General features: G+C 39.5%; 1 protein-coding gene across 1 annotated transcript in view; it reads right to left on the reverse strand.

The window, feature by feature from the left end:
- The window catches only part of ttn.2 (titin, tandem duplicate 2), a 415,239-nt gene that overhangs the window by 249,733 nt on the left and 137,571 nt on the right, over positions 1-27,935 (reverse strand). Inside the window, exons 61-92 of the mRNA XM_072477296.1 lie at positions 27,654-27,932; positions 27,179-27,460; positions 26,817-27,095; positions 26,354-26,632; positions 25,941-26,219; positions 19,636-19,923; positions 18,647-18,925; positions 16,964-17,245; positions 15,875-16,153; positions 15,441-15,719; positions 13,965-14,243; positions 13,542-13,829; positions 12,996-13,274; positions 12,154-12,435; positions 11,753-12,031; positions 11,280-11,558; positions 10,867-11,145; positions 10,080-10,367; positions 9,656-9,934; positions 9,105-9,386; positions 7,901-8,179; positions 7,467-7,745; positions 5,252-5,530; positions 4,829-5,116; positions 3,934-4,212; positions 3,007-3,288; positions 2,607-2,885; positions 2,182-2,460; positions 1,763-2,041; positions 1,348-1,635; positions 904-1,182; positions 28-309 (exon numbers count right to left, since the gene is read on the reverse strand). Of these exons, the coding sequence (XP_072333397.1) occupies positions 28-309; positions 904-1,182; positions 1,348-1,635; positions 1,763-2,041; positions 2,182-2,460; positions 2,607-2,885; positions 3,007-3,288; positions 3,934-4,212; positions 4,829-5,116; positions 5,252-5,530; positions 7,467-7,745; positions 7,901-8,179; positions 9,105-9,386; positions 9,656-9,934; positions 10,080-10,367; positions 10,867-11,145; positions 11,280-11,558; positions 11,753-12,031; positions 12,154-12,435; positions 12,996-13,274; positions 13,542-13,829; positions 13,965-14,243; positions 15,441-15,719; positions 15,875-16,153; positions 16,964-17,245; positions 18,647-18,925; positions 19,636-19,923; positions 25,941-26,219; positions 26,354-26,632; positions 26,817-27,095; positions 27,179-27,460; positions 27,654-27,932 (8,991 nt within the window). The remainder of the gene's footprint in view (positions 1-27; positions 310-903; positions 1,183-1,347; positions 1,636-1,762; positions 2,042-2,181; positions 2,461-2,606; positions 2,886-3,006; positions 3,289-3,933; positions 4,213-4,828; positions 5,117-5,251; positions 5,531-7,466; positions 7,746-7,900; positions 8,180-9,104; positions 9,387-9,655; positions 9,935-10,079; positions 10,368-10,866; positions 11,146-11,279; positions 11,559-11,752; positions 12,032-12,153; positions 12,436-12,995; positions 13,275-13,541; positions 13,830-13,964; positions 14,244-15,440; positions 15,720-15,874; positions 16,154-16,963; positions 17,246-18,646; positions 18,926-19,635; positions 19,924-25,940; positions 26,220-26,353; positions 26,633-26,816; positions 27,096-27,178; positions 27,461-27,653; positions 27,933-27,935) is intronic.

Consider the following 27,935-nt stretch of genomic DNA (forward strand, 5'->3'; position numbering starts at 1 on the left):
TAAATGCACTTGAAAAAAGGTACCTACCTTTGACAGTAAAAGCTACATTGCAACTTGCACTGCCAGCTTCGTTCTGAGCTTCACATATGTAATCCCCGCTATCTTCTAAGTCAGCATTAATGATTTCAAGAACTGCTACAGAATTATCATAACGCATTTTGTACTTGGTGTCAGCGCTAATTTCAATGTCATTCTTGAACCATGAAACCTTTATTTCAGGCGTGCCAGTCACTTTGCACTCAAAGTGTGCTGATTCACCTTTCTTCAGTACTTTGGATGGTTCGGGCTTCTGAATGAAAGATGGGGGCTCTAGGAAACCAAAATAGAGGACATTTAGTGCCAGAGTTACAAGAATGTTAGTGTTTTGGAATGATTGGAATTGTGAAATATGTGGAAAGAAGTAAAATACTGAACATTATGTAAGAGAATAATTCAAATTATTTAAAAAAGACATATATCAAAGATAGTTTTTAGTGTTATATATAATAAAAAGCATTCAATAGAATTGCTTTAGTGAAGAATATAAGATGAACTAGGGCGGGATTTACCGACCACCCCAACGTGTGTTTTTTTTGGTGAGGGAGGTGGCCCGGCAGCGGGATCTCCCGGTCCCACCGTTGTCAAATCGGCGTGCCAGCGTGGGACCAAAATCTCTCACCTGCTTGAACAGCCGGTAAATCCTGCCCATAGTCTTGATTTCATAAAGAAAATAAGAAGCAAATGTAAAATTGATGTGATAAAGAGTTTGGTGTCATGAAGAACACAAGATGCGAACATAGTAAACAGACAAAAAAGAAGATCTCTTTGTACTGAGAATACCCAGCAACTTAAAGTCATGACAACAAGTAAAAACACAAACAAGATACTGATAACATATACCAACACTACTTAAAGTTTCCACACCTGTTACAAATAGTTTTGCTGTACAGGTATTTATGCCAACATTATTGGTGACGTGGCAAGTATAGTATCCTGTACTGGAATGATTTACTGAATACAGCTGCAGAAAACTGGATGAACCTTCTGTCACAATGCGACATGTAGCATCAGAATTTATCTCCTTGTCATCCTTAAACCATTTGAAAGTCAGGGGAGGTGTTCCTTTCACATCACTCTTGAACTGCACTGCAGAATAGGGGGGAACCTCCTGTGACATTGGTTTTACTATAAATCTTGGTGGTTCTAAAATTCATTGAAGAAAAAATATATTTGTTGCGATAATGAGCATATATGAAGATTCATCAACTTTTGCATTATGAACTGCATAACTCTAATAAATTCAGAGCAATTAGTTCAAGAAATCCTGTTACGAAATTGAGTAGATAACACAAAGATTATGGTTCAAACCTTGCACAACTAGTGTGGCACTGCATTCATCACTTCCTGCTACATTTGATACGCTGCAAGTATAAATTCCACCGTCTGCGATTTCTAGTTGATGGATTTCCAAAGCTGAAGTGTTATCTTGCTGTGATATTTTATATTTGTTACTATCTGATATCTCCTTCCCATCTTTATGCCAATGAATGCTCAATGGAAGAGAGCCAGATACTTTGCACTCCATGGACATGAAAGAACCTAATGCCGTGCCCATATCCTTTAACTTTTTCGTAAATGTTGGAGCAATTAATTGATCTGTACAATATAGAGCACAACCTGTAAGCTTAAGATGTAAATGTAGCCCAAAATACCAAGTCTAATTTCATGCCTTAACTGCACTCCTTTTCACAACTAAATCTGTCAACATATTTAAAATACTAACCTAATACTGTCAAGGAAGCTTTGCAGCTGTCGATTCCAAATTCATTCTGGACCTCAAAAGTATATTCACCACTATTCGGTTTCTCTACCGACAGAATCTTTAAACTGGCTATGTTTTTCACAAAACTCAATTTGCAGTTTCTGCTGGATGTAAGCTCCTTTCCATCTTTAAACCATTTTACTTTTAGGTCTGGTGTACCAGCTACAGTACATTCCAAATTTGTTGGATTTCTCACAGTTACACTCTGTGACTTTGCTCGCTCAACAATTTTTGCAGGTTCTGTTAAGAAAGAATATTGTACTGAGTAATGTTTAGTCTTTTAATGCGTGCTTCTTTTTCACAAATATGTTACATTTGAGCTTAGCAGCAACTGACTTTTACATGTTGGCCAACCAGATTTACAAATGTTTCCTACCAACCTGTTACTGTCAACGTAGCAAAACATTTCTCAATTCCTGCAACATTTTTAGCCTGACAGGTATATTTTCCACCATGTTTCGCTTCACCAGCTTTAATTTTCAGGACAGCAATATCGTTCTCAAAAGAAATTGCTAGATTATCATCTTCCTTGATATCATCATTATCTTTCATCCAACTTATGGATAAGGGCTGTGACCCTTTTACATGACATTGAAATGCAGCAGGATTTCCAGCAACTATTGTAACATTTTCAATCTTCCTTATAAATGAGGGGGGTTCTGGTTTAGACAAATAAATATGAATTATTTTGTAGTCCTTGCTCGTGATAAGAAAATAGAAATATATCATAGAAAATGTTTTTGGAACTGTTCTATAAAAAATGTAATTACACGTAAAAATACTTTCCAATCTCAATGTAACTAACCTTTCAAGCTGACACCACAACTGCAGGAGCAGCTTCCCACATCATTTGTTACTGTGCATTTATAGTCACCAATAACTGTAGCACCAATCTTCAAAATATGAAGACTAATTAAAAAGTTCTCAGTGACCATCTTATATTTTTCACCTAATCGAATCTGCTTGTTATCCTTAGACCACTTAACATTAAAGGGAGCAGTACCAGCCACTTCACATTCAAGAATGGCACTACAACCTCTTAGTAACTCAGCAGACTGAAGTTTCCTTCTAAAACTGGGAGGTTCTATAAAGTAATAACAATAAAGAAATTCAGATCAACTAAAGTACAGAAACTGATAGAAGCCTTGCTCAAGAAACTGTAATATATATTTTGTTGCTGAATTAAGAAAGGCATTATTACAGACCTTTAACATCAAGCTCAGTGCTGCAGCTGTCACAACCAGCTTCATTCCTTGCTTCACATATGTAGCAGGCACTGTCATCCAGAACAACATCAATAATCTCAAGAATTGCCACAGAACCATCAAATGACATCATGTATTTGTCACTGGCTATAATTTCATGACCATTTTTGAACCAAATAACTTTGATTTTAGGTGTGCCAGTTATAATGCACTCAAAACGTGCTGTAATTCCTTTCTTTAGTGTTGTTGAAGTATTTAACTTTTGAACGAAGCTAGGAGGTTCTAGAAGCCAAAATGTTAACAAAGTCAGAAAAGGATAATCAAAAGCCATTTAAACTAACATTTAATTATAAATAATTTGCTACAAACCATTTACACATCAAATTTACAACTTAATAAAAAAAATTAATGCTCAGTTGGAGTTCTGTGTATAGTAAAAGAAACAAAATCTCCTTTTGCATATATGGTCAGCTTTTCCCATTACTGCTTCCACTATAAAGGTTCTTCTTCATTTTGAGGGCTGGGCAGCCTAGACTTCAAATGTCTCAAAATTGCCATCCCTGTCCTTTTAGGAGATCAACTAATTTGACTTACGACCTTTTAAAAAAAAATTGTTTTCCTTAACTGAGAAAGATTCCTCCTCAATTAACTAAACGTCACGTCTTAACCTATGATGCTTCACCTAAAAGTTAATGTCAAAACTTAAGAAATTTCAAATGAGGGACATCAAGTCTGAGTATCAGCCAAGATTTAGTCATGCTGGGCAAATGACACTGCCTCCTCCCCGTGGTTGGCAGTACCAAAATCTACAACTAGAGCTGGTCAACCATCAAGAAAAGAAATTGGTGGCGCTAAACTTTTAAAACTAAGTAGGGAAAACAGTATAGCATCAAACAGAATTTCAATAAAAAATACAGAAATGCACACCTTTCACAAACAATTCTGCAGAACAGGCAACTGTACCAACATCATTGCTGACTTGACAGGTGTAACCACCCGCATCAGATATTTTAGCTGAGACCAACTCCAGCAAATATGTTGAGCCTTCATTCCAAATAGAATATGCCACACCATGCATCAGTTCCCTGTCCCCTTTAAGCCATTTTGTCGATAACGGTGTGCTTCCTTTGACAACAGTCCTAAACTGTATGGTAGAACCAAGTATAACATCTCGTGGTGCTATTTTTTCTGTAAAGCTTGGTGGCTCTAAGATTCACACAAGAAAAAAAACACATTTTATTAACTCATGTGTATGGAAACTAGAAGAAATGATCAGATTGAAGATCATTTTATGAATAATACATGGCCATCCTTCAAAAATCTAAAAACTTGAAAGAGGGCAGCATGGTAGCACGGTGGTTAGCACAATTGCTTCATAGCTCCAGGGTCCAAGGTTCGATTCCCGGCTTGGGTCACTATCTGTGCGGAGTCTGCACGTTCTCCCCATGTGTGCTGGGGTTTCCTCCGGGTGCTCCGGTTTCCTCCCACAGTCCAAAGATGTGCAGGTTAGGTGGATTGGCCATGCTAAATTGCCCTTAGTGTCCAAAATTGCCCTGAGTGTTGGGTGGGGTTACTGGGTTATGGGGATAGGGTGGAGGTGTGGGCTTGGGTAGGGTGCTCTTTCAAAAGAGCCGGTGCAGACTCAATGGGCCGAATGGCCTCCTTCTGCACTGTAAATTCTATGAAATGAGAATAGAAATATTTGATAGTTTCTATTTAGTTACACCACTATTAAAGGGAATAATTTTTACAAATAGCTTTGAAAAAGAAATAAACATTTCTTAGAGTATCATTGAGAAAGAAATAAAGCAATTTTTCAAACCTTTTACACTTAAGACAGCGCTGCATTCATCCTTTCCTGCTGAATTTGCCACTTTGCAGCTGTAAATTCCACCATCTGAAATATCTAACTCATTGACCTCTAAAGACAGCATGTTGTCTTGAGATAACATCTTGTATTTGTTACTAGCTGATATTTCATTGCCCTCTTTATACCAAGTAATGCTCATGGGGATAGAACCAGTAACTTTGCATTCCATTCGTACAAAAGATCCTAAAGTACTGCTCATTTCCTTTAATTTTCTTGTAAACAGTGGAGCAATTATTTGTTCTGTCCAGCACAAGGGGAAAAAAATCACAAAGATCAATAAAAATGTGTCTATTATTTTAAACTTTGTGATAAGACTTGGTTTTCAAAATAATTGCTTCATGAAATCAAAGCCATCAATACAAATTAATCACTGACCTAATACTGTCAAAGAAATATTGCAGCTGTCGGCTCCAAACTCATTCTGAACTTTAAGAGCATAGTCAGCACTGTCATCCATTTCAACAGACAGAATTTTTAGACTGGCCACCTTATTCACAAAACTCATTTTATATTTTCTATTTGATTCCAGTTGTTTTCCATTTTTGAACCATGCAACATTTAATTCTGGTGTGCCAGCTACAGTACATTCCAACATCGCTGGGTTTCCGGAAGTCACTGTGAATGGCTCAGTTTTTTCTATAATATTCGCAGGTTCTGCAGGAAAAATTAGACCATCTCCATCAGGCGAAGCGTACAATAATTGTGTTAGGAATGCTGTTTTAAGACAATTAATATGGGTACAGCAATGTGTAAAATTGGTGTGATAAGGGCAGCACGGTAGCATTGTGGATAACACAATTGCTTCACAGCTCCAGGGTCCCAGGTTCGATTCCGGCTTGGGTCACTGTCTGTGCGGAGTCTGCACATCCTCCCCGTGTGTGTGTGCTTGGATTTCCTCCGGGTTCTCTGGTTTCCACCCACAGTCCAAAGATGTGCAGGTTAGGTGGATTGGCCATGATAAATTGCCCTTAGTGTCCAAAATTGCCCTTAGTGTTGGGTGGGGTTACTGGGATAGGGTGGAGGTGTTGACCTTCGGTGGGGTGCTCTTTCCAAGAGCCGGTGCAGACTCGATGGGCCGAATGGCCTCCTTCTGTAAATTCTATGATAATCTATGAAGTCTCATGGGTTGAGTTCAAATTCAGTGAAGGCTGCTGCAATGGAAGTATCAGTCTACATAAGAACTGTAGGTGTTCCATGTGCAATGAGTCTGGGTAGCTTCAAATTTACTCATAGAGTCATAGAGTTTTACAGCGTGGAACGATGCCCTTTCGCCCATCGCATCCGCGCCGACCATCAAGCACTAACTATTCTAATCCCATTTTCCAGCACGGTCTGTAGTCGTGTGTGCTATGGCATTTCAAGTGCTCATCTAAATACTTCTTAAAAGTTGTGAGGGTTCCTGCCTCTACCACGCTTTTAAGATTCCAACCACCCTCTGAATGAAAAACCTTTCCCTCACATCTCCTCACAGTAGCACAGAGGGTAGCACTGTTGCTTCACAGTGCCAGGGTCCCAGGTTTGATTCCTGGCTTGGGTCACTGTCTGTGGGGAGTCTGCAGGTTCTCCCTGAGTCTGTGTGGGTTTCCTCCAGGTGCTTCGGTTTGTCTCCCACATGGCCTGAAAGACGTGCTGTTAGATAATTTGTACATTCTGAATTCTCCCTCAGTGTACCCGAACAAGCACCGGAGTGTGGCGCCTAGGGGATTTTCACAGTAACTTCATTGCAGTGGTAATGTAAGCCGACTTGTGACACTAATAAAGATTATTAAACCTCTTGCCCATTATCTTAAAACTATGTCCCCCAGTTATTGACCCCTCCTCTAAGGGGAAAAGTACCTTTCTGTCCACCCTATATGTTCTCTCATATTTTTATAAACCTCAATCAGGTCCCCCCTCAGCCTTCTCTGCCCCTGGGAAAACAACCCCAGCCTATCCAGACTCTCTTGTTAGCTCAAGCAATGTAGCCCAGGCAACATCTTGGTGGATCTCCTCTTCACCCTCTCCAGTGCAATCACTTCCTTTCTATACTGCTGCCCGTTCTCCACACTCATAATGGGTTTGCGCTCCTGTCGGGAAACTGTCCCTGTCTTGACATTATGTTAACAATCTCGCTTCTAAAGCTTATAAAATAGATGATAAGGGAATGAAACCACTTCAATGGTGTGGAAATTCTTTTCCAAGAACTTGCCAGAGTCATATCTTTGGCATCAAGCAGGAGGAACTGTATTATTCCTGATGTGGTGATGCCGGCGTTGGACTGGGGTGGGCACAGTAAGAAGTCTTACAACACCAGGCTAAAGTCCAACAGGTTTATTTGGAATCACGAGCTTTTGGAGCATAGCTCCTTCACCTGATGAAGGAGCTAGGCTCTGAAAGCTCGTGATTCCAAATAAACCTGTTGCACTTTAACCTGGTGTTGTAAGACTTCTTACTATATTATTCCTGACAATAGCTGCTCAATGTGGAAAATGTCTCATTGCCAGTTATAACATTTCTCATTTTGACGTTAGAATAATTTTATGTGGAGAAGCAGATATTACCAAGATCAATGACTGTTGGATAATAATTGCGCATATGACTTGCTACTAACCCAATACAGCCAACATAGCAAAGCATTTTGCAGTTCCTGCGTCATTCTTTGCCTGACATAAGTAATTTCCACTGTCATTTTCTCCAACCTTAATAACTTGTAATGTGGCAACATTGTTTTCAAAGGACATTTTTATGTTATCATCTTCTTTAACATGTTTGCCATCTTTTTTCCAGCTTGTAGTTATTGGAACTGAGCCCTTTACAAGACATTGAAATACAGCAGGATTTCCAGAAAATACTGTTGCATTTTCGATTGTTTGTACGAAGGTTGGTCTCTCTGGTTTAAAGTAAAGAGAATATAATCTGTTATAATTTATAATTACACAGCCAAAGTTTAATTATTAAAAATTGTTTCAAGGCATATCATACCTCATAAGAACATAATAACAAATTTCCATGTAAATAATTGAGGTGAACTGGATTGCCACTGACCTTTCAAACTGACTGTAGAACTGCAGGAGCAACTCCCAACATCATTTTTTACTGTACACTTGTATTCACCAACATCTGAGCTATCAGACATTAGAATGCAAAGACTGGCTAAAGAAATATCAGATATCATTTTGTATTTTTTACTGTGCCGGATTTGTTTATTTTCTTTATACCACACAACTTCAAAGGGACTTGAACCGGCCACCTCACATTCAAGAGTGAAATCAGTGGATTTTACTACCTCAACTGGTTCAAGCTTCTTCGTAAATGTGGGAGGTTCTAAAGAGTAAAGACGATAACATGATTTATAAATCTAAGATTTTGCAAAATGACTCCCAACAATTACAAATGACATTATAATGACAAAATAATTGAGATTCATATTTTAAAATGTAATGGCAAATCGCGTGAGACAAACCAATGCCCAGACACTTTCTCCTTCAACTATTATTAAATGTAGATTATTCAAATATTTTAATAAATACACTTTATGTGCGCGTGGAAAACACCAATGCTTTGGGTAGAGAAAAATGTCTATTGGACTGCAGCAGAAATCTCACCGATAAATATAAATTGGAGTCCGATTAATTGAATAGGACTGCAACAAAATTTTAATTTTCTTTTGAGCATGATGCGGGTTCCCGCCAATGGCCACACTCCAGGTAAAGTTGTCAGGAAGATAGGAGAGTCTCTGAGATAGACCAAAACTTATCTCACAATGGAAACGTCTCCTGGCCTCACAGTTGAAGTTTGCACCTCCTTGCTTTGGGCTTCACCCTTCTGTAGAGAGTCTCTCAGAGAATCCAAGGTTCACCTTGCTGATGCTTTCTGACATTTCCTGGTGCCAAATGCAAGGTATAAACACCTTGTAACCATTGTTCCATGTAGCCCATCTTCCCCCACCCAAAGCCTTGGCACAGGAAGCCAGTTGTCGCTTTCTGCTCCTAACACTCAGACGGCTACATTGAAATCAGGCCCGATAGTTAAAATCTCCCTGGGCTTCCAAAGACGACAATGTCACAGTTTGCACCTGCCACATTTCCTCACACAATTAATTTCTTTTCCACAATCAAAAAGAACCATAAAACTGGGCAGCTTAAGTAAAGGTTCCCAAATATTCCATAAGTGCACAAAAGGAACTTGCAACACTTTCAGAAAGACTAATTTACTTCTGATGGAAAACATAACCAGAATTTTTACAGACCTTTAACTGCAACTTTAATCTCGCAAGATTCACTGCCAGCTTCATTTTGTGCTTTACAAATATAATCCCCACTGTCATCCAGGCTTATATCAGCAATCTCAAAGATTGCTACACAATCAACGAATGACATCCTGTATTTTTCATTGGCACGAATCTCACGATAATGTTTGAACCAAGAGACTTTGATTTCAGGTGTGCCAGTTACTTTGCACTCAAAACTTGCTGTTTCTCCTTTTTTAAATATTGCTGCAGGATCTAACTTCTTAATAAAATACGGAGGTTCTAGAGAGGAAAATGTGGTCAACTTAATTTGTAGTAAAATGCAGGAACAGAGACAACAAAAAAGGAACATTAAACACCTACAGCCACGGTGGAATAAAGGAAGACAACACACAACAAAATAGTAACATAACAAGTAACAAACGAAAGAAAAGCATGTAACAAACCAAAGAAAAATAACTTTGCAGACATGCAAAGTTTTCAAACTAGGTGAAGATAGAATTTTTAACCATGTTCCACAATGGATTAACAAATTAACCTGAAATACACACCTTTGACAAATAGCCTTGCTGTACATGTGGCGCTGCCAACCTTGTTGCTGACTTCACAAGTATAGTCACCCAAATCAGAAACTTTAGCTGAAAGCAACTCGAGTAAACTTGTTGAGCCTTCATTTAAAATGAAACATTCAGCTCCAGACATCAGCTCCCTGCCATCCTTCAGCCACTTTATAGAAAGTGGAGCAGTTCCTTTCACAACACTTCTAAATTGAACTGTGGTACCGGGTAGAGTTTCCTGGGCTACAGGCTTTTCCATAAAACTTGGTGGCTCTAAAATTCAGGTGAAAAAAAATTGAGAATCTCTTTAGTTCTTAGCTTACATTTTTAGGGCACTGCGCAAAAATCAGAAACTGAACAAGTGCAGGTAAATGTAAAAGCTAAAACAGGAACGGCAAAGCAAGTTCATTTTTCAAACCTGTTACTTTTAAAATCCCACTACATTCATCGCTTCCCATTGAATTGGTCGCCTTGCAAATGTACGTTCCGTGATCAGAAAAGTCGAGGTCATTAACTTGCAACGTTGTTGAATTATCTTGACATAATATTTGGTATTTTTCGCCAGATGTTATTATTTTGAAATCCTTATACCATGTAAAGCTCATTGGAAGAGATCCAGAAACTTTGCATTCCATATGTACGAAAGATCCTAAAGTAGCATCCAAATCCCGTAACTTTCTTGTAAACAATGGGGGAATAATTTGATCTGTTCAAGATAAGGTGACAAAGGCAAAGCCAGTCAACTTACAATAAACATTTGCAAGTGCTTAAATGAATCAAATCTACTGTGATTGTTTGTAACCAGTTGTGATGACTTCAACAGTGGGATTTTCAGCTTTACAAGACACCTTTCTGAGATCATTCAAAACAAAGGCCGAAATCTTCAGTACTCTTTTGCGGCTGGAATTTTCCAGTGCCGCTAAAAGTGAATGGAGTTTTGGTTGGATCTCTAAGTTTTCCATTCTCGCTCACAATGGGTCACACCACAGAAAAGACGGGAGTATCCCACCACCGCGCTTTCTAAAATAACAGCTAATTTGAATACTCTTATCATATTTGGGTCTCAAGAAGACAAAAATGTAACAATGGAACCCTTTATCTATATTTATGGTCAACTTATTTGAAAGCAATTTTTTTCATGGTAATTTTCACCTTGTGCTGAATATTAAAATTAATCAAATTCTAAATGTAAATAAAACACTAACCTAATATAGTCAATGAAGCTTTACAGATGCTGGTTCCAAATTCGTTCTTGACCTCAAAAGTATATTCAGCAGTGTCATCATTAGAAACTGAAGAAATCTTTAGGCTGAGTACATTATTCTCGAAAATGAGTTTGTGTTTTCTGCTTGATACCATTTCATCACCATCCTTAAAGCATTTAACTTTTAGTTCTGGTGTACCTGCTACAGTACATTCCAGGTTTGCTGGATTTCCTGCAGTCACACTGAGTGACTGCGCTTGTTCTGTGATTTTTGCTGGTTCTATGAGGAAGAATAAGATCTCTTCAATATATTACTGCTATGACCTCTATGATGCATGGCAAGGAACTGAAGTTCACTCGCAATTAGCAAAAGCTTTGAAGTGGACGATACTATTAAGCTAATGTCACACTGACCTGCTACTAACAATGTGGCAAAACACCTCTCAGTTCCTGCATCATTCTTGATATGACATGTATATTTCCCAGCATGGTTCTTTCCAACAGTATTCACTTCAAGAGTAGCAATATTATTCTCAAAAGACAATTTAATATTGCCATCTTCTTTGACATCATCTTGGTCTTTCATCCAAGTGGCATGAATCGGTGTTGAGCCTCTTACAAGACATTGGAATACAACAGAGTTCCCTGACAATGTTGTGATATTTTCAACCTTCTTTATAAATCCTGGGGGTTCTGGTTCAAAGCAAATGGCAACGTGAATACATTCCACAGTCTTTCATTTTTTTTCTAAGAATGCTTTAACATATAAAGGTCGAATGCTTCCACAGATATATAAGCAATTACTTTGCCAATGGCGAACAGGACAACTAAAATAGCTCTATTACCTGTGGAAAGAAAATATTTTCAGACAACATGCCACAACTGACCTTTGAAACTGACTGCAGAACTGCAGGAACAACTCCCCACATCATTTTTTACTGTACACGTGTATTCGCCTAAATCATAGGTATCGGATGTTAGAATGCAGAGACTGGCTAAAGAATCGTCAGAGATGATTTTGTATTTCTTGCTGCGGCAAATTTGTTTATTGTCCTTATACCACATAACTTCAAAAGGACCTGTTCCAACCACCTCACAATCAAGAGTAACGCCACTAGTTTTAACTATCTCAGCAGACTGAAGTTTCCTTCTAAAACTGGGAGGTTCTATAAAGTAATCACAATGAGGAAATCCAAATGAACTAAAGTGCAGAAACTGATAGAAGCTTTGCTCAAGAAACTGTAATATATAATTTAAGAAAGGCATTAAGAAAGGCATTATTACAGACCTTTAACGTCAAGCTCAGTGCTGCAGCTGTCACTACCAACTTCATTCCTTGCTTCACATATGTAGCAGGCACTGTCATCCAGAACAACATCAAGAATCTCAAGAATTGCCAGAGAACCATCAAATGACATCAGACATTTGTCACTGGCTATGATTTCATGACCATTTTTGTACCAAGTGACTTTGATTTCAGGCGTGCCAGTTATAATACAATCGAAATGAGCCTTGACTCCTTTCTTAAGTATTGTTGAAGACTGTATCTTTTTGATGAAGCTAGGAGGTTCTAGAAGCCAAAATGTAAATTAAAGAATAATCAAAAGCAATTCTAACTAATATTTAAGTATAAATAATTAATGAGAATTAATTTCAAGTGCAAAGTTACAAATTTTAAAAAATTATCATTGTTTCATTCCAAATTGGATCGCTTGGTATGGTGGAACAAACCAAATTTCCTTTTTCCTATTCTATCAGGAATTCTCATTACTGCGTCCACTATAATTGTTCTTCTTCATTTGGGGGGGGCATCCTAGGTTTCTAAACTTCTCAAAATTGTCCATGTCTGTTTAAGATACAAATCAATTTGACATAAGATTTTAGTTTTGCCTGTTCTTCCTTAGACTCGAACAAGTTATATGACACTTCATCTAACCATTCATGTAGAGATTCAAAAAAGAACATCACGTCTGAGTACCAGACCATTCTGGATAATTGGCACTGCCCCCTCTCCGAGGTCAGCAGTGTAAAGATCTACCACAAGAACAGATCACCCATCAGGAAAACAAGTTGATATTTCAAACGTTTTATAGAATACATAGTTGCAATAAAAAATAAAGAAATGCACACCTTTCACAAACAATTCTGCAGAACAGGCAACTGTACCAACATCATTGCTGACTTGGCAAGTGTAACCACCTGCATCAGATATTTTAGCTGAGACCAACTCTAGCAAATATGTTGAGCCTTCATTCCAAATAGAATATGCCACACCATGCATCAGTTCCCTGTCCCCTTTAAGCCATTTTGTTGATAACGGTGTGCTTCCTTTGACAACAGTCCTAAGCTGTGCTGTAGAACCGAGTATAACATCTCGCGATGTTATTTTTTCTGTAAAGCTTGGTGGCTCTAAGATTCACACAAGAAAAAAACACATTTAATTAACTCACGTATGTAGAAACTAGAAGAAATGATCAGATTGAAGTCGATTTTATAAGCAGTAGATCATGTCATATCTTTTTTTTTAAATTAAGAGCTTAAGAAAATAAAGTACAATAGGCATATTTTGTTACTTTAATATTGAAGTGAAGAAAAATCAATTGGCTAATTTGATGAAGAAATAATCTTTCTTAGCATATCATTGAGAAGGAAATGTAACAAAGCAATTTTTCAAACCTTTTACACTTAAGACAGCGCCGCATTCATCCTTTCCTGCTGAATTTGCCACTTTGCAGGTGTAAATTCCACCATCTGAAATGTCTAACTCATTGACTTCTAAAGACAGCATGTTGTCTTCAAATAACATCTTGTATTTGTTACTAGTTGATATTTCATTGCCCTCTTTATACCAAGTGATGTTCATGGGAATAGAACCTGAAACTTTGCATTCCATTCGTATAAAGGATCCTAAAGTACTGCTCATTTCTTTTAATTTTCTTGTAAACAATGGAGCAATTATTTGTTCTGTCCAGTACAAGGGAAAGAAAATGAAAAAAAAAAGTTTAAAAAGAGTTAATTGTTTCAAAGTTCATGATAAGATTTGGTTTTAAAATAGTTGCTTTGTGAAATCAAAGCCATCAATACAAATTAATCACTGACCTAATACTGTCAAAGAGATATTGCAGCTGTCTGCTCCAAATTCATTCTGAACTTTAAAAGTATAGTCAGCACTGTCATCCTTGTCAACAGACAGAATTTTTAGACTGGCCACCTTATCCACAAAACTCATTTTATATTTTATATTTGATTCCAGTTGTTTTTCACTTTTGAACCATGCAACACTTAATTCTGGTGTGCCAGCTACAGTACATTCCAAAATCGCTGGGTTTCCTGAAGACACTGTGACTTTCTCTGTTTTATCTATGATATTCGCAGGTTCTGTAAGAAAAATTATATCATTTTCATCAGCGGAACGGCACAATATTAGTGCTAGGATTGTTATTTCAAAACATGCAGTGGGTACCTGTATAATGCCTTTGGTTACTCAGAATTAGGGCGAATCTGGTCACGACTTCTGCAATGTCAGTCAATCGTTTTGTGTACGTACCATGTGAAATAACTTTGGGCAGTCTCCATTCAGCTTACAATGGTTTTATGCTCATGTAGCAAAACTGTCCCAATCTGGGCACTAAGTCACCAATCTCATTCAGAGATATCATAAAATTGATGGTAAATGGAAGCCTTAATGTGGAGATGCCGGCATTGGACTGGGATAAGAAGTCTTACAACACAAGGTTAAAGACCAACAGGTTTGTTTCAAATCGCTAACTTTCGGAGCACTGCTCCTTCCTCAGGTGTTGTAAGACTTCTTACGATGTAAATGGAGAAGACTTACATGGATGAAGTGGAAGAACTCTTCTGAGGGTGCACTTCACCAATGTAATTTTGGACTGAGATCCCACTGGCCTTTTGGGTGAGATCCAGGGCGTATTCACCCACACTTAGGGTGTGATCTTAAGGCCGCACCACATCCAACTCGGCCGGTACATCTCATGAGAGGCCTCTCGCGAGATTTACCTGGCTCATTATGCCTCTTGAGATCTAACGGGATCTTGTGAGGTGTCACAATCTGGATCCCACCCACAGTGCACGGGGCTCAGATTTGTATATTCAAGTGAGTAGTTAGCCTCACTTGAATAAGTCTACTCCAGATCTACACAGCATCCCAGATCGAATCTCTTCGCCTCGGAGCCCCTGAGCCGGCGCCATTTAGCACTGGTCTCCACAAACATGGACCAGACAGAATGGCAAATGAGGGGGGGGGAAATCTCAGGTGATCTGAGGTCCCAGGGTGGTCAGCCTCTGGGCAGGGTGGTAGCCTGGCACTGCTGAAGCCATCCAAACACCTTGGCATTGCCACCCTGGCAGTGCCGGCGTTTAACAGCGCTGAATACTTGTTTCTAACAATGACTGCTCAACGTGGAAAATTTTCCCATTGCCAGTTATAACATTAGTAATTTGGATGATCTGAGAATTAATCAATAAGCTTACAAATAATATTATGTGGAAAAGTATATGTCATGAAACAGATCAACAGCTTGTGAACAACACTTGTGCTTAATACTTGCTACTAACCCATTACAGCTAATGCAGCAACACATTTTGCAGTTCCTGCGTCATTCTTGGCTTGACAGGTGTAATTTCCACTGTCATTTTCTTCAACCTTAATAATTTGCAATGTGGCAACATTGTTTTCAAAGGACATTTTTATGTTATCATCTTCTTTAACATATTTGCCATCTTTTTTCCAGCTTGTAGTTATTGGAACTGAGCCCTTTACAAGACATTGAAATACAGCAGGATTTCCAGAAAATACTGTTGCATTTTCTATTGTTTGTACGAAGGTTGGTCTCTCTGGTTTAAAGTAAAGAGAATATAATCTGTTATAATTTATAATTACACAGCCAAAGTTTAATTATTAAAAATTGTTTCAAGGCATATCATACCTCATAAGAACATAATAACAAATTTCCATGTAAATAATTGAGGTGAACTGGATTGCCACTGACCTTTCAAACTGACTGTAGAACTGCAGGAGCAACTCCCAACATCATTTTTTACTGTACACTTGTATTCACCAACATCTGAGCTATCAGATGTTAGAATGCAAAGACTGACTAACGAAGTGTCAGATATCATTTTGTATTTTTTACTGCGTCGAATTTGTTGATTGTCTTTATACCACATAACTTCAAAAGGCCCTGAACCAGACACCTCACATTCAAGAGTGATATCAGTAGATTTTACAACCTCAACTGCTTCAAACTTCTTCATAAATGTAGGAGGTTCTAGAAAAATAAACACATAACATGGTTTACAAATGATATACCCCAAAGATCTAAGTTCTGCAAAGTGAGCCCCAACAATACTCATTGACACTAAAAATACGTCAGTGATTTTCACTCAGATATCTAATGAATAATCATGGAAGACAAACCAACATAGAAAGATTTTCTCCTGCTAATGTTTAATCCAGATTAGTCAAATACTTTAACAAATTACTTTAACAAACAAAATACTTTAACAAACAAATTTAACAAATTAACTTCACATTTGTTTTATAGTTTTATATTGTTTTATAGTTCACTGCACGTTTCAATGGCACCAACAGTCTACCGCCAGATATAATTTTGTCAATTGCAAATTATAGTAACGTTAATAAAATAATAGAAGAGGAGTTTTAACTAACTCTATCAGTAATAATGAGAGAGTTGTTAAAAGACACATTTCCATTTTGCACTCTATTCCTGACGTTTCCCACGTTAATATCACTGGCTCGGGCAGTGGTTGAGGCATCCACTGGACTTTGATGGGAGCTTCACCAGAGGTAAATCAGAGCACAGTTCGAGCAATGCGCAACTGAATAGCTATGTTCAAATCAAACCAAGTAGTTAAATCTCCTGAGACATCCGATGAAAACGCACTTGCCACATTCCCTCACACAATTAATTTCTATTCCACAATCAAAAAGAACCATAAAACTCGGCTGCTTATGTCAAGGTTCCCAAATATTCCATAAGTGCACAAAAGGAACTTGCAACACTTTCAGAAAGACTAATTTACTTCTGATGGAAAACGTAACCAGAATTTTTACAGACCTTTAACTGCAACTTTAATCTCGCAAGATTCACTGCCAGCTTCATTTTGTGCTTTACAAATATAATCCCCACTGTCATCCAGGTTTATATCAGCAATTTTAAGGATTGCCACAGAATCAACAAATGACATCCTGTGTTTTTCAGTGGCATGAATCTCACGATAATGCTTGAACCAAGAAATTTTGATTTCAGGCGTGCCAGTTACTTTGCACTCAAAACTTGCTGTTTCTCCTTTTTTAAATATTGCAGCAGGATCTAACTTCTTAATGAAATATGGAGGTTCTAGAGAAGAAAATGCGGTAAACTTAATTACAATAGTATAGTGCAGGAACAAGTTCTTACAACATATTAAAGAATAATAAGCAAAATTTAATGTTCGCAGCAGTGGGGCCTGCCCGCCGCTGTTGTAGAGCTGGTGGCAACCCTGCTGTGACTTTCCATGCTCTCTCCTCAACCCACATTTACTGCAATTCAGGCACTGGGTCTGAATTGGGGGTCTTCGTTATCCTCAGAAGAAATTTCCCACCCCCGAGAGCTTCCAGCTAATCAGAGAATGGTAGTACTCCAATACTAGCAGTGCCACCAGAAGCTTTGACCACTGCTGCTCCCACAAGAGGCCCAGCAATCAAGCCCCTGGAACAAGATAAATGGGGCAGGTTCACTGGCGCCTCCTCTCTGGCCCCGACAAGGTTGTGGAGGGGTGGTAGTATCTTTGGTAGGTGGGGATCTTACCCCTACATGGTTCATGCCTCAACCAGGTATCACCATTGGGCAAGGGCTGCCCAAATAGAAAGCACCCCAGTCCCGCTAGGCTGCAAGATACCTGCCAGCGTTACCTAGTGGGTAGCCCAAATGTTGTGGCGGCCGCCTGTTACTGGTTAAATACCAGTGGCAGGGGGATGAGGCCCGGTACTAGTCACATAAGGACCTCAATTAGTTTCTCGATGTGAAGGCTGCCTTCAGGTCATTCCACTCCAGACTTAATTAGGGTAAGATGAAAAGGCAATGTGTTTGTTGTAAATGGAGCATTTCTTGAATAAAGCTACTTTCAAAAAAAAAAGAGAAGGCAACATGGCTTCCAACTGCCCCTTCCCACCCAGTTAAATGGGTTCCTGCTTCTAAGCCTCTTTCCAAGTGAGAATAAGACCCTCCCATTGAAACACATGCAGCAAATAAAGGAACAAAGGAAGATAACACAAAGCTCAATCGTAACATTAAGAGTAACTAACAAGAGAAAAGCATGTAACAAACAAAAGAAAAATAACATTGCAGATATGCAAGATTTTCATCTTGGGCAAAGATAGAGGGCGCGATCATACGGCTTCATCACGTCACCAAGTCAGGTGCCTCTCGAGAAATTTGTAACACATGGGGCACCTCGCAAGATGTAACGAGATCTCTTGAGATGTCGCGATCTGGATCTGTCTCACTGGGCAGGACCCATATTTCTATATTTAAGTGAGCAGTTAGCCTCACTTCAATAGGTCGACGCCGGAGTCTCTCAAGGCCAGAGATCGAATACTCGCGCCTGGGAGAGCTCGTCATGGCACCTTTTAGCACTGCAGGTGCCAAGAAACACTATGCTAAATGCGCCCAAAATGGGACTCTGTTTTTTCCCCATTAAATCACGCCCTGAATATTTTTACAGTGTTCCACAGTGGTTTAATAACCTGAAATACACACCTTTGACAAATAATCTTGCTGTACAAGTGGCACTGCCAACTTTGTTGCTGACTTCACAAGTGTAGTCACCCAAATCGGAAACTTTAGCTGAAAACAACTCGAGTAAGCTTGTTGAGCCTTCACTTAAAATGGAACAGTCAGCTCCAGACATCAGCTCCCTGCCATCCTTCAGCCATTTTATAGAAAGTGGAGCAGTTCCTTTCACAACACTTCTAAACTGCACTGTGGAACCAGGTAGAGTTTCCTGGGCTACAGGCTTTTCCATAAAACTTGGTGGTTCTAAAATTCAGGTGGAAAAAGAATAGTATAATTGGATCTCTACAGTATGTGTTTACATTGCATAAAGCCTCAATGAAAACAATATAGCTGAGCTGTCAGTCAATACCAACTGCATAACAAATTTTAATCACATATATAGGCTGGAATTTCTGGTTCTGCCCTCCAGGGCCAAGAAATAGGAGCCATCGTTAATTCCTGGTCTTGTACTGGGGAAACAGACACTCATTGGGATTTTCCCTGGGGCTTCCCATAAATTAGCGGGGAGGGTGGTGGTGGTGCGGCAGTGGGGTTGAAATTGCTCTACAGGCAGACTGGGAGAACCTCTAGGCTTGCTTGGAGAGCTGGCCTTCCAGTCTGCCACTGGGTGACAGTTTCCAAACAGATAAACCGGATTAAAGGCCAGATAGCCTCCTTTAAGTGTACTGAGAAAGGCCCTTAACAAATCTACTTGGCTATACGATTCATGAGTGTGGATAGGCCTTAACTGCCCCAAATGTAATTCGGGAAAAATGTCTGGTGCCAGGGTCAGGTTCAGGAAACCAACCCGGATTTGGATATTGGAATATTCATGTGCATGTCCAGTCCGACCCCAAACAGGGTTATGAATTCAGCCCTCTGTTGGGTATCTAGCAAATATCTGAAATTTAATTGGTGCAGGTGCATGCAAAAGTGAAGACAGGTGTGAAATAAAGCAAGTTAATTTTTCAAACCTGTTATTTTTAAGATACCACTACATTCAGCACTTCCCGCTGAATTGGTCGCTTTGCAAATATAAGTTCCGTGATCAGCAAAATCTAGTTCATTAACTTGCAACGTTGTTGAGTTATCTTGACAAGATACTTGGTAATTTCCACCAGATGTTATTATTTTAAAATCCTTATACCATGTAAAGTTCATTGGAAGTGAACCAGAAACTTTGCATTCCATATGTGCGAAAGATCCTAAAACAGCATCCATTTTCCGTAACTTTCTCGTAAACAATGGAGGGATTAGTTGATCTGTACAAGATAAAGTGGCGAAAGCATAGTCGATCAACTCACAATAAGTATTTGCAAGTGCTTTAAATGAGTAGAATCCACTGTAGTTGTTTATAATAGGCCAAAATGTTGTCAACAGTAGAAATGCAACCATTTAAAATAAAACTTATTTTAAACACTGAGGGCGGGATTCTCCGTTGCCCGCGCTGTTATCATAATCGGCAATCAGGCGGAGAATCGACTCAGACGCCCAAATCGGGACCAATGCCGGTTTGACGCCGGTCAGCCATGGTCTGCCCACTCGGAAATGCCGTAATTGCGTTGCGTGCTGTTGGAACGGCGTTAGCGCATCATCGGTGTTAAGGAATGGGTTAAGAAACATTCCAATTAGATGTCTCATTGATCCAATAGTTGGCACTGATATGTAAAAAGGCTACAGGTGGCCTTTGAGGCATGTGATGTGGTGATAGAGTTTGGTGCTGAGTGTGTTCTCAGAAAAATGAAGGTGTTTGGGAAAAGAAGCAGATCTCTTGATTCTTTACTCAACAGCAGCTAGAGGCTAACAGTGTAAGCAGAGGATGAGTGCTGTGTAAAAGTAAAGGGTTGAAAGGTACTTTTCCAGGAAAAAAAATACATCAACCAAGGAGTGACTGAGAAGGAAAAAGAAATAAAATATGGCTGAACCTAGGATAAAGATGGCCGGATATGACTATCCCCCGCTATTTTCTGAAAGGGGATTGTACGACCAATGGAGAAGTGAAGCTGTTACCTGGACTAAGGTAACTGCCCTGGGAAAGAGGAAACAAGGTATGGCATTGGATCTTTCTCTACCTTATGAGAGTAAAATCCGAAGCAAAGTGTTTTCAGACCTGGAATTGGAAGAGTTAGACTCAGAAGAAGGTCTGGAGGCTCTATTACGCTTTATGAATAAGATGTATCAAAAGGATGACTTGTTAAGTGCGCATGAAGCATGGTCAGAATTCGATAGATTCCGGAAAACAGAGGATATCTCTACTGAGGGCTACCTAATGGAATTTAGCAGACTATACAGAAGGCTGCACAAACACCGCCTGGAATTTCCACAATCTGTGTTGGCATTTAAGTTACTAGACTGTGCTACAGTGTCCGATATGGATAGGCTCCTGGTTTTGACAGGAGTTAAGTTTGCGGATAATGATACCTTATTCGCTCAGATGATAGAGGCCTGAAAGAAGTTCCTGGGGAAACATTCAATTCCTATTGCTCTCATGTCACAAATGGGTCAGTTAGCAATAAAACAGAATATGCTAGGTACACTACTGTCAGGATGGCGAGATCGTACGGCTACAAACAGGATACGAGAATATGGAAGGAGATCGGGACCCAGAAATTATGAGGACAGAAACTCATTTAAAACTTATAATAGGAGGGGGGACATGGAGAATGGAAATAGGAAAATGAACCCCCAAAATGCCTGGGGTTTGATAAATCGATGTTTTCGGTGTGACTCTCAATACCATTATGCTTTCAACTGTCCAACACGTTATACTCGAGTGTTTGAAGCTCCGCCTGACATGGAAGAGTCGGAAGAGGAAAAAGATAGTGACCAGAAAGAAGGCATTGTCCTCTTGTTAATGAGGGTGTTGGTTGCAGAATCCTTCAATTGTCTGTATTGGACAGTGGCTGGACATCTACTGTGTGTGGAATTGACTGTTTAAAATGTTACGTGGACTCTTTGAATGCTGAAAATCGTAACAAGGTTAAGGAATTTGAAAGTTCCACAAGTTTCAGATTGGGGGATGATAATACTCTGATGTCGCTAAAAAGAGTGGTGATCCCTTGCAATATTGCTGGAGTGAATCATTTCATTAGCACGGATGTTGTATCAAGTGAGACATCTTTGCTTCTGAGCAGATCGTTGATGAAGAAAGCACACATGAAACTGGATATAGAACAGGATAAGGCAACAGTTTTTGGAAAGACGGTGGACTTACAATTTACACAGTCGGGACACTATTGTATTCCATCACTGACAAATAATATTTCAGGTGCAGTTGTTAAGGATATGTTATTGGCAGCTGGAAATGGGACTTTAGCTGATAAAAAGCTTGCTGTATTAAAACTGCAATTTGCACATCCGTCTCCTCGGCGGCTGAAAAATTTATTAAAGAATGCAGGAGTAAGAGATGAAGACTATACTAAGCTGATAGAACAGGTTAGTGATCGCTGTGAGGTTTGTAGGAAGTACAGAAGGACACTGTCACGACCGAATAGTAACCCTACCTTTGGCCAGGAATTTTAACGACATTGTGACCATGGACCTTAAGATCTGGGATAAAGCTAACAATATATTTATTTTGCATTTTGTAGATTTAGCAACCATATTTAGTCAATCAGCCATTGTACGAAGTAAAGAAAAGAGAGTAATCCTGGATCAGATCGTGGAAAAATGGATAGGGCCAGGAATGGGCCCACTGGCAAAATTCCTTGCAGACAACGGGGGAGAATTTTCTAATGATGAGTTTAGGGATATGTGTGAAAACGTGAATATCACAGTTATGAATATGGCTGCGGAAAGCCTATTTAGTAATGGTGTGTGTGAAAGAAACCATGCAGTAATAGATGACATGCTCTGGAAAATTTTGGCAGATAGACCAAATTGCAAGTTAAATTCAGCCTTATCATGGGTGGTACATGCAAAGAATTAATTGCAGATGGTTCGGGGCTATAGCCCCTGTCAATTAGTGTTTGGTAGATGTCCTAAAATTCCGTCCATTTTGGATAACCAGCCTCCAACTTGGGAAGGGATTACAATTAGCTCTGCCTTTGCTGAGCATTTAAATGCATTACATAGCAGTAGAAAAGCCTATTTGGAAGCAGAAGTCTCTGAAAGAATTTGCAGAGCTTTAAGGCATAATGTACAGCCATCAAATACCGTTTTTCAGCAAGGAGATATAGTATACTATAAGAGAGACAATTTTAATGAATGGAGAGGTCCAGAAAAGATCATAGGCATAGATAGCAAAACAATTATTTTGCACATGGCAATCAGACTGTTAGGGTACATTCATCAAGGATAATGGGTACAGATTACACATTTTCAAGTTTAGACAGAGCAGACAGACATGATGAGGAACGAGGGTCATCTGGTACGCACGTGTTACAGAACTATGAGGACCAGTTAACTGAGAAAGACAGCGTTACTGTAGAAGAACACAATACTTCTGATGAATTAAAACAGACCATTTTTTAGAAAGGACAACTGCCAAAAGTTGGTACAAAAGTGACTTACTCGCCTGAAGGGTCTAGTTAATGGAAGGGTGCAACTGTTATTAGTAGAGCAAGGAAGGCCACTGGAAAGTATAAACACTGGTTGAAAGTACAGCATACAGGGGAGGGTATCAAGACAACGGATTGGGAACACTTGAGTTCAAAAATGGAGGGCACAGAAACACAGTGCCAGTTCAGATAGTACATCGGATAGTGAACAGGTTCACAGGAAAAGGTGGAGAACTATTGAAAGGACATCCCACAGCAGAAGGGAAAGATCAAGCAGTAGCAGTACAGAACGAGATACCTGACGGGATAGGGGACGTAGTTTGTCAAGGTCTCAGAACATGGGTAAGACTATGAATGCTACAAGGAGTAGAAGCTCACTGCGCGTGAGATTTTGGTGGCCTCCAATAAATTAGATGAAAAAGTTATAAAAGGTGCCAAACAGCAAGAACTGTACAGTTGCAGTGAATTTGGGGTGTACACTGAAGTACCGGATAGGGGACAAAGAGCTCTATCCCACAGATGGATTTGCATGGAAAATGTTCTTCCGGATGGAACTTATAAGGCAAAGGCAAGGGAATTTTAAGAAAACTTAGAAGATCAGGATTTAAGAGTAGATTCAGCTACGACAGGAAAGGTTATTTTACAGATTTTCTTGGCTCTATTGGCCACAAAGGCATGGGAATGCAAATCTATAGATATAAAAGCTACCTTTTTTCTGGGGCATCAGTATTTTTCTCCATCCTCCTAAAGAGGCAACTAACACAGAAGGGGTACTCTGGAAGTTGAGCAAATGTGTATATGGTTTAAATGATGCGTCTAGGGTCTGGTATTATTCGGTAAGGTCAGTTTTGTTAAAGTTAGGATGTTGCCAGTTGAAAGCATATCCGGCAATGTTTTACTGGCACTATAAGGGAAACCTTTCTGGCATCTTTATGATGCATGTCGATGATTTTTTGTAGGGTGGGACTAGTGATTTCGAAGCTATTGTAATCTCTGCCTTGAGGAAAGAATTCAGGGTTGAAAGTTAGGGTTCCGGTGCATTTAAATATATTGGACTGGAAATCGGACAGACTAAGTTAGGGGCAACTTTACGTCAACAACCTTATTTGGAGAGCATCAGCCCAATAGCAATTAGTCGTAGTCGGGTTTCACAAAAATACGCAGTGGTTTCAAAGATGAAAAAAGAGCAATTGCGAAGTTTAATTGGGCAACTGAATTGGTTAGGTAGACAGACTAGACCGGATGTGAGTTTTGATGTCTTAGAGTTGGGTACAAAAACGAATGATCCTAAAGTGGAAGACATAATGAGGGAAAATAAAGAGTTAGTCAAACTAAAATTGCAGGAGTGTGTTTTGAGGTTCCCGGTTTTAGGTGATCTTAGGCACTTGAAACTCATAGTTTATAGTGACGCATCCTATGCAAATTTATGTGAAGGGGTTTCAAGCGCATGATGTTTTAGAATTTTTATTTTGGGGAACAATGGTAAATGTTGCCCTCTTGTGTGGGAAACAAAGAAAATAAGGAGTGGTCAAAAGCACTTTGGCTGCTGAGACTTTAAGCCTCGTAGAGGCGGTAGATATAGCCTTTTATATATCTCGGATATTGACAGACATTTTGGGATTAGGGGATTTGGGTAACAGGCCCATTGAGTGTCACATTGACAATAAATCCCTATGGGAAAATGTGCACTCTACAAAAAGTGTCAATGAGAAAAGGCTAAGGATAGACATCGCAAGTTTGAAGCAGATGTTGGACAGAGGAGAGATAGCAAAAATTAAATGGGTCGACAGTAGCTATCAATTGTCCGACTGTTTAACGAAAAGAGGGGCTAGTTCACAGAAACTTTTGGATATTGTTAATGAAGGGCGCCTGTTTCTGTAACTGTTTGGTTTTTTTCCCCTTTCAAAAGAAATAGGGCGGGGGGGAGAATTGCGTGTGTTTTGAGTTTCTTGAAATTTTGTTTTCACCAAATTATTTTTTTCTCCAAGGAAGGGGAGACTGGTAAGGAATGGGTTTCGAAACATACCAACTAGATATCTCATTGATCCAATAGTTGGCACTGATATGTAAAGATGCTACAGGTAGCCTTGAGGCATGTGATGTGATGATCGAGTTTGATGCTGAGTTTGTTTTAAGAAAAATAAAGGTGTTTGGGAAAAGGAGCAGATCTCTTGATTCTTTACTCAACAGCAGCTAGAGGCTAACAATCGGCCGGCCCTCCTGCTATGCCCAGCCCCCAATGGGCCGACTGTGTCCAGCGTCGCCACACTTGCCCGTGATCCGTGCCGCTGGCTGGGGGGGTTTCCGCGAGGGCTGGGAGGACTGGTGGGGGATGGCCCACAGGGGGTGGCCTGTTGGGTCGCGGATGGCGGATCGGGTCTGGGGACTGCCGGCCCCATGTCACACGACGCGACCGCTGCAGGTTGTCAGCCGTGCGCATGCGTGGCCCAGGTTCCGGCCATTCCCCTGCCGTTTTTAGCGTGGGAGCTGGAGGTTTCACTCGGCGCCGCTGCCAGCCCCTCACCGGTCCTGGAATCGGTGAGAGGTCGGAGCCAATTTTTTCATCTCAAACCTCCCGCAAATTCTCAGTTCGAGCCTTAGATGCTGAAATGGAGAATCCAGCCCTGAATATGGCTGACCTGTGTACTCCTCCATGACGGGACTCAATAAGAAAAGTTCTAACTATATGGGCATTACGATCAGGATTTCTGTTCAGCAAACATTTTCGAATAATACTAAATACTTATTTGGTGAATTCTTATTGCAAATAAAACACTAACCTAATACAGTCAATGAAGCTTTACAGATGCTGGTTCCAAACTCATTCTTGACCTCAAAAGTATATTCAGCAGTATCATCATTAGAAACTGAAGGAATCTTTAGGCTGAGCACGTTATTCTCGAAACTGAGTTTGTGTTTTCTGCTTGGTACCATTTCATCACCATCCTTAAAGCATTTAACTTTTAGTTCTGGTGTACCTGCTACAGTACATTCCAAGTTTACCGTATTTCCTGCAGACACACTGAGTGACTGGGCTTGTTCTGTGATTTTTGCTGGTTCTATGAAGGAAAAAATATCTCTTCAATGTATTATTGGTACAAATCTCACTTTAGCTGATGTACACGGAAGAATCTGAGATCACTTGCAATCAGCAAAAACTTTGAAGTGGAAACTCAGCTAATGCCGCACTGACCTGCTACTAACAATGTGGCAAAACATTTCTCAGTTCCGGCATCATTCTTGATATGACATGTATATTTCCCAGCATGATTCTCTCCAACAGTATTCACTTGAAGAGTAGCAATATTATTCTCAAAAGATAATGATATGTTACCATCCTCTTGGATGTCATCTTTGTCTTTCATCCAAGTTACATACATAGGTTTTGAGCCTCTTACTAGACATTGGAATACAATAGATTTCCCTGACAATGTTGTGATATTTTCAATCTTCTTTATAAATCCTGGGGGTTCTAGTGTAAAACAAATGGTAATATGAATATATTTCAGTTTTTAGTTATCTTTTTAAAAAGCTTTGATTTAAAATTGAATGCTTCTAAAAATCGCTGAGCAATGCATGCACCAATAAATGATAAGATAACGGAAATGGTGCTGTAAACAGCAAAAGATATTTTCTGACAACATGCGATAACTAACCTTTCAAACTGACTGAAGAACTGCAGGAACAACCCCCCACATCATTTTTGACTGTGCACGTGTATTCACCAACATCAGAGGTATCAGACTTTAGAATGGAAAGAGTGGCTAAAGAATTCTCAAAGACCATTTTGCATTTTCTGCTGTGTCGAACTTGCTTATTGTCTTTATACCACATAACGTCAAAGGGAGCTGTACCAGTCACCTCACATTCCAGAGTAATATCACTGGCTTTAACTACATCAACATGTTCAAGTTTCTTTGTAAATGTGGGAGGTTCTAAAGAGTAAAAACAACAATCTGCTTTAGTAAACAATCAAACGGCAAATATTAAATCTCCTTGAGGATCATATTTTACACACCTTTAACCTGAACCTCAAAGTTACAGCTATTAGCGCCAGCTTCGTTCTGTGCTTCACAGGAATATTCTCCACTATCTTCCACATTTGTATCAGTTATCTCCAGAACAGCCACTGTGTTTTGAAATGATGTCTTGTATTTTTCACTGGTTCGAATCTCAGTGTTATTTTTGTACCATGTAACTGTGATTTCAGGCGTACCAGTTATTTTGCACTCAAAACGTGCAAATTCTCCATGTTTCAGTGCTGCTGAAGGAGGTGGCTTCTTAACAAAACTTGGAGGTTCTGAGAAAAATAATTGTGATGAAGCTGAATACTGGCATTGCAAACCAAATTTATGACTCTTAAACAAAAGAAAAATCAACTTAAGATAAAATTTACTCGCCTTTCATATTTTAAACCAACTAAGGAAGAAATGCAACATTTAAAAATGTCACATAAAAATTAATTTCCAGTAAGACTGACAAGAATTGCAAACCTTTGATGAAAATTTCGGCAGTACTCGTGACAGAGCCAGCTTCATTGCTGAGTTGGCAGCTGTAAACACCAGCATCAGAGGCTTTAGCTGACATTAGTTCAACAAAGTGTGTTGTTTCTTCATTCCAAATGAAACATCTTGCACTAGGTTTTAATTCCCTGTTAGCTTTGAACCACTTGACTAGCAGTGGAAGAGTTCCTTTCACAACACTCTTGAACTGCAGTGTGGAACCAATTACAACCGCATGAGGCTTTGGTTCTTGTATAAAATGTGGTGGTTCTA

This window comes from Scyliorhinus torazame, chromosome 2 (assembly GCF_047496885.1).
Source record: "Scyliorhinus torazame isolate Kashiwa2021f chromosome 2, sScyTor2.1, whole genome shotgun sequence".
Lineage (NCBI taxonomy): Eukaryota > Metazoa > Chordata > Chondrichthyes > Carcharhiniformes > Scyliorhinidae > Scyliorhinus > Scyliorhinus torazame.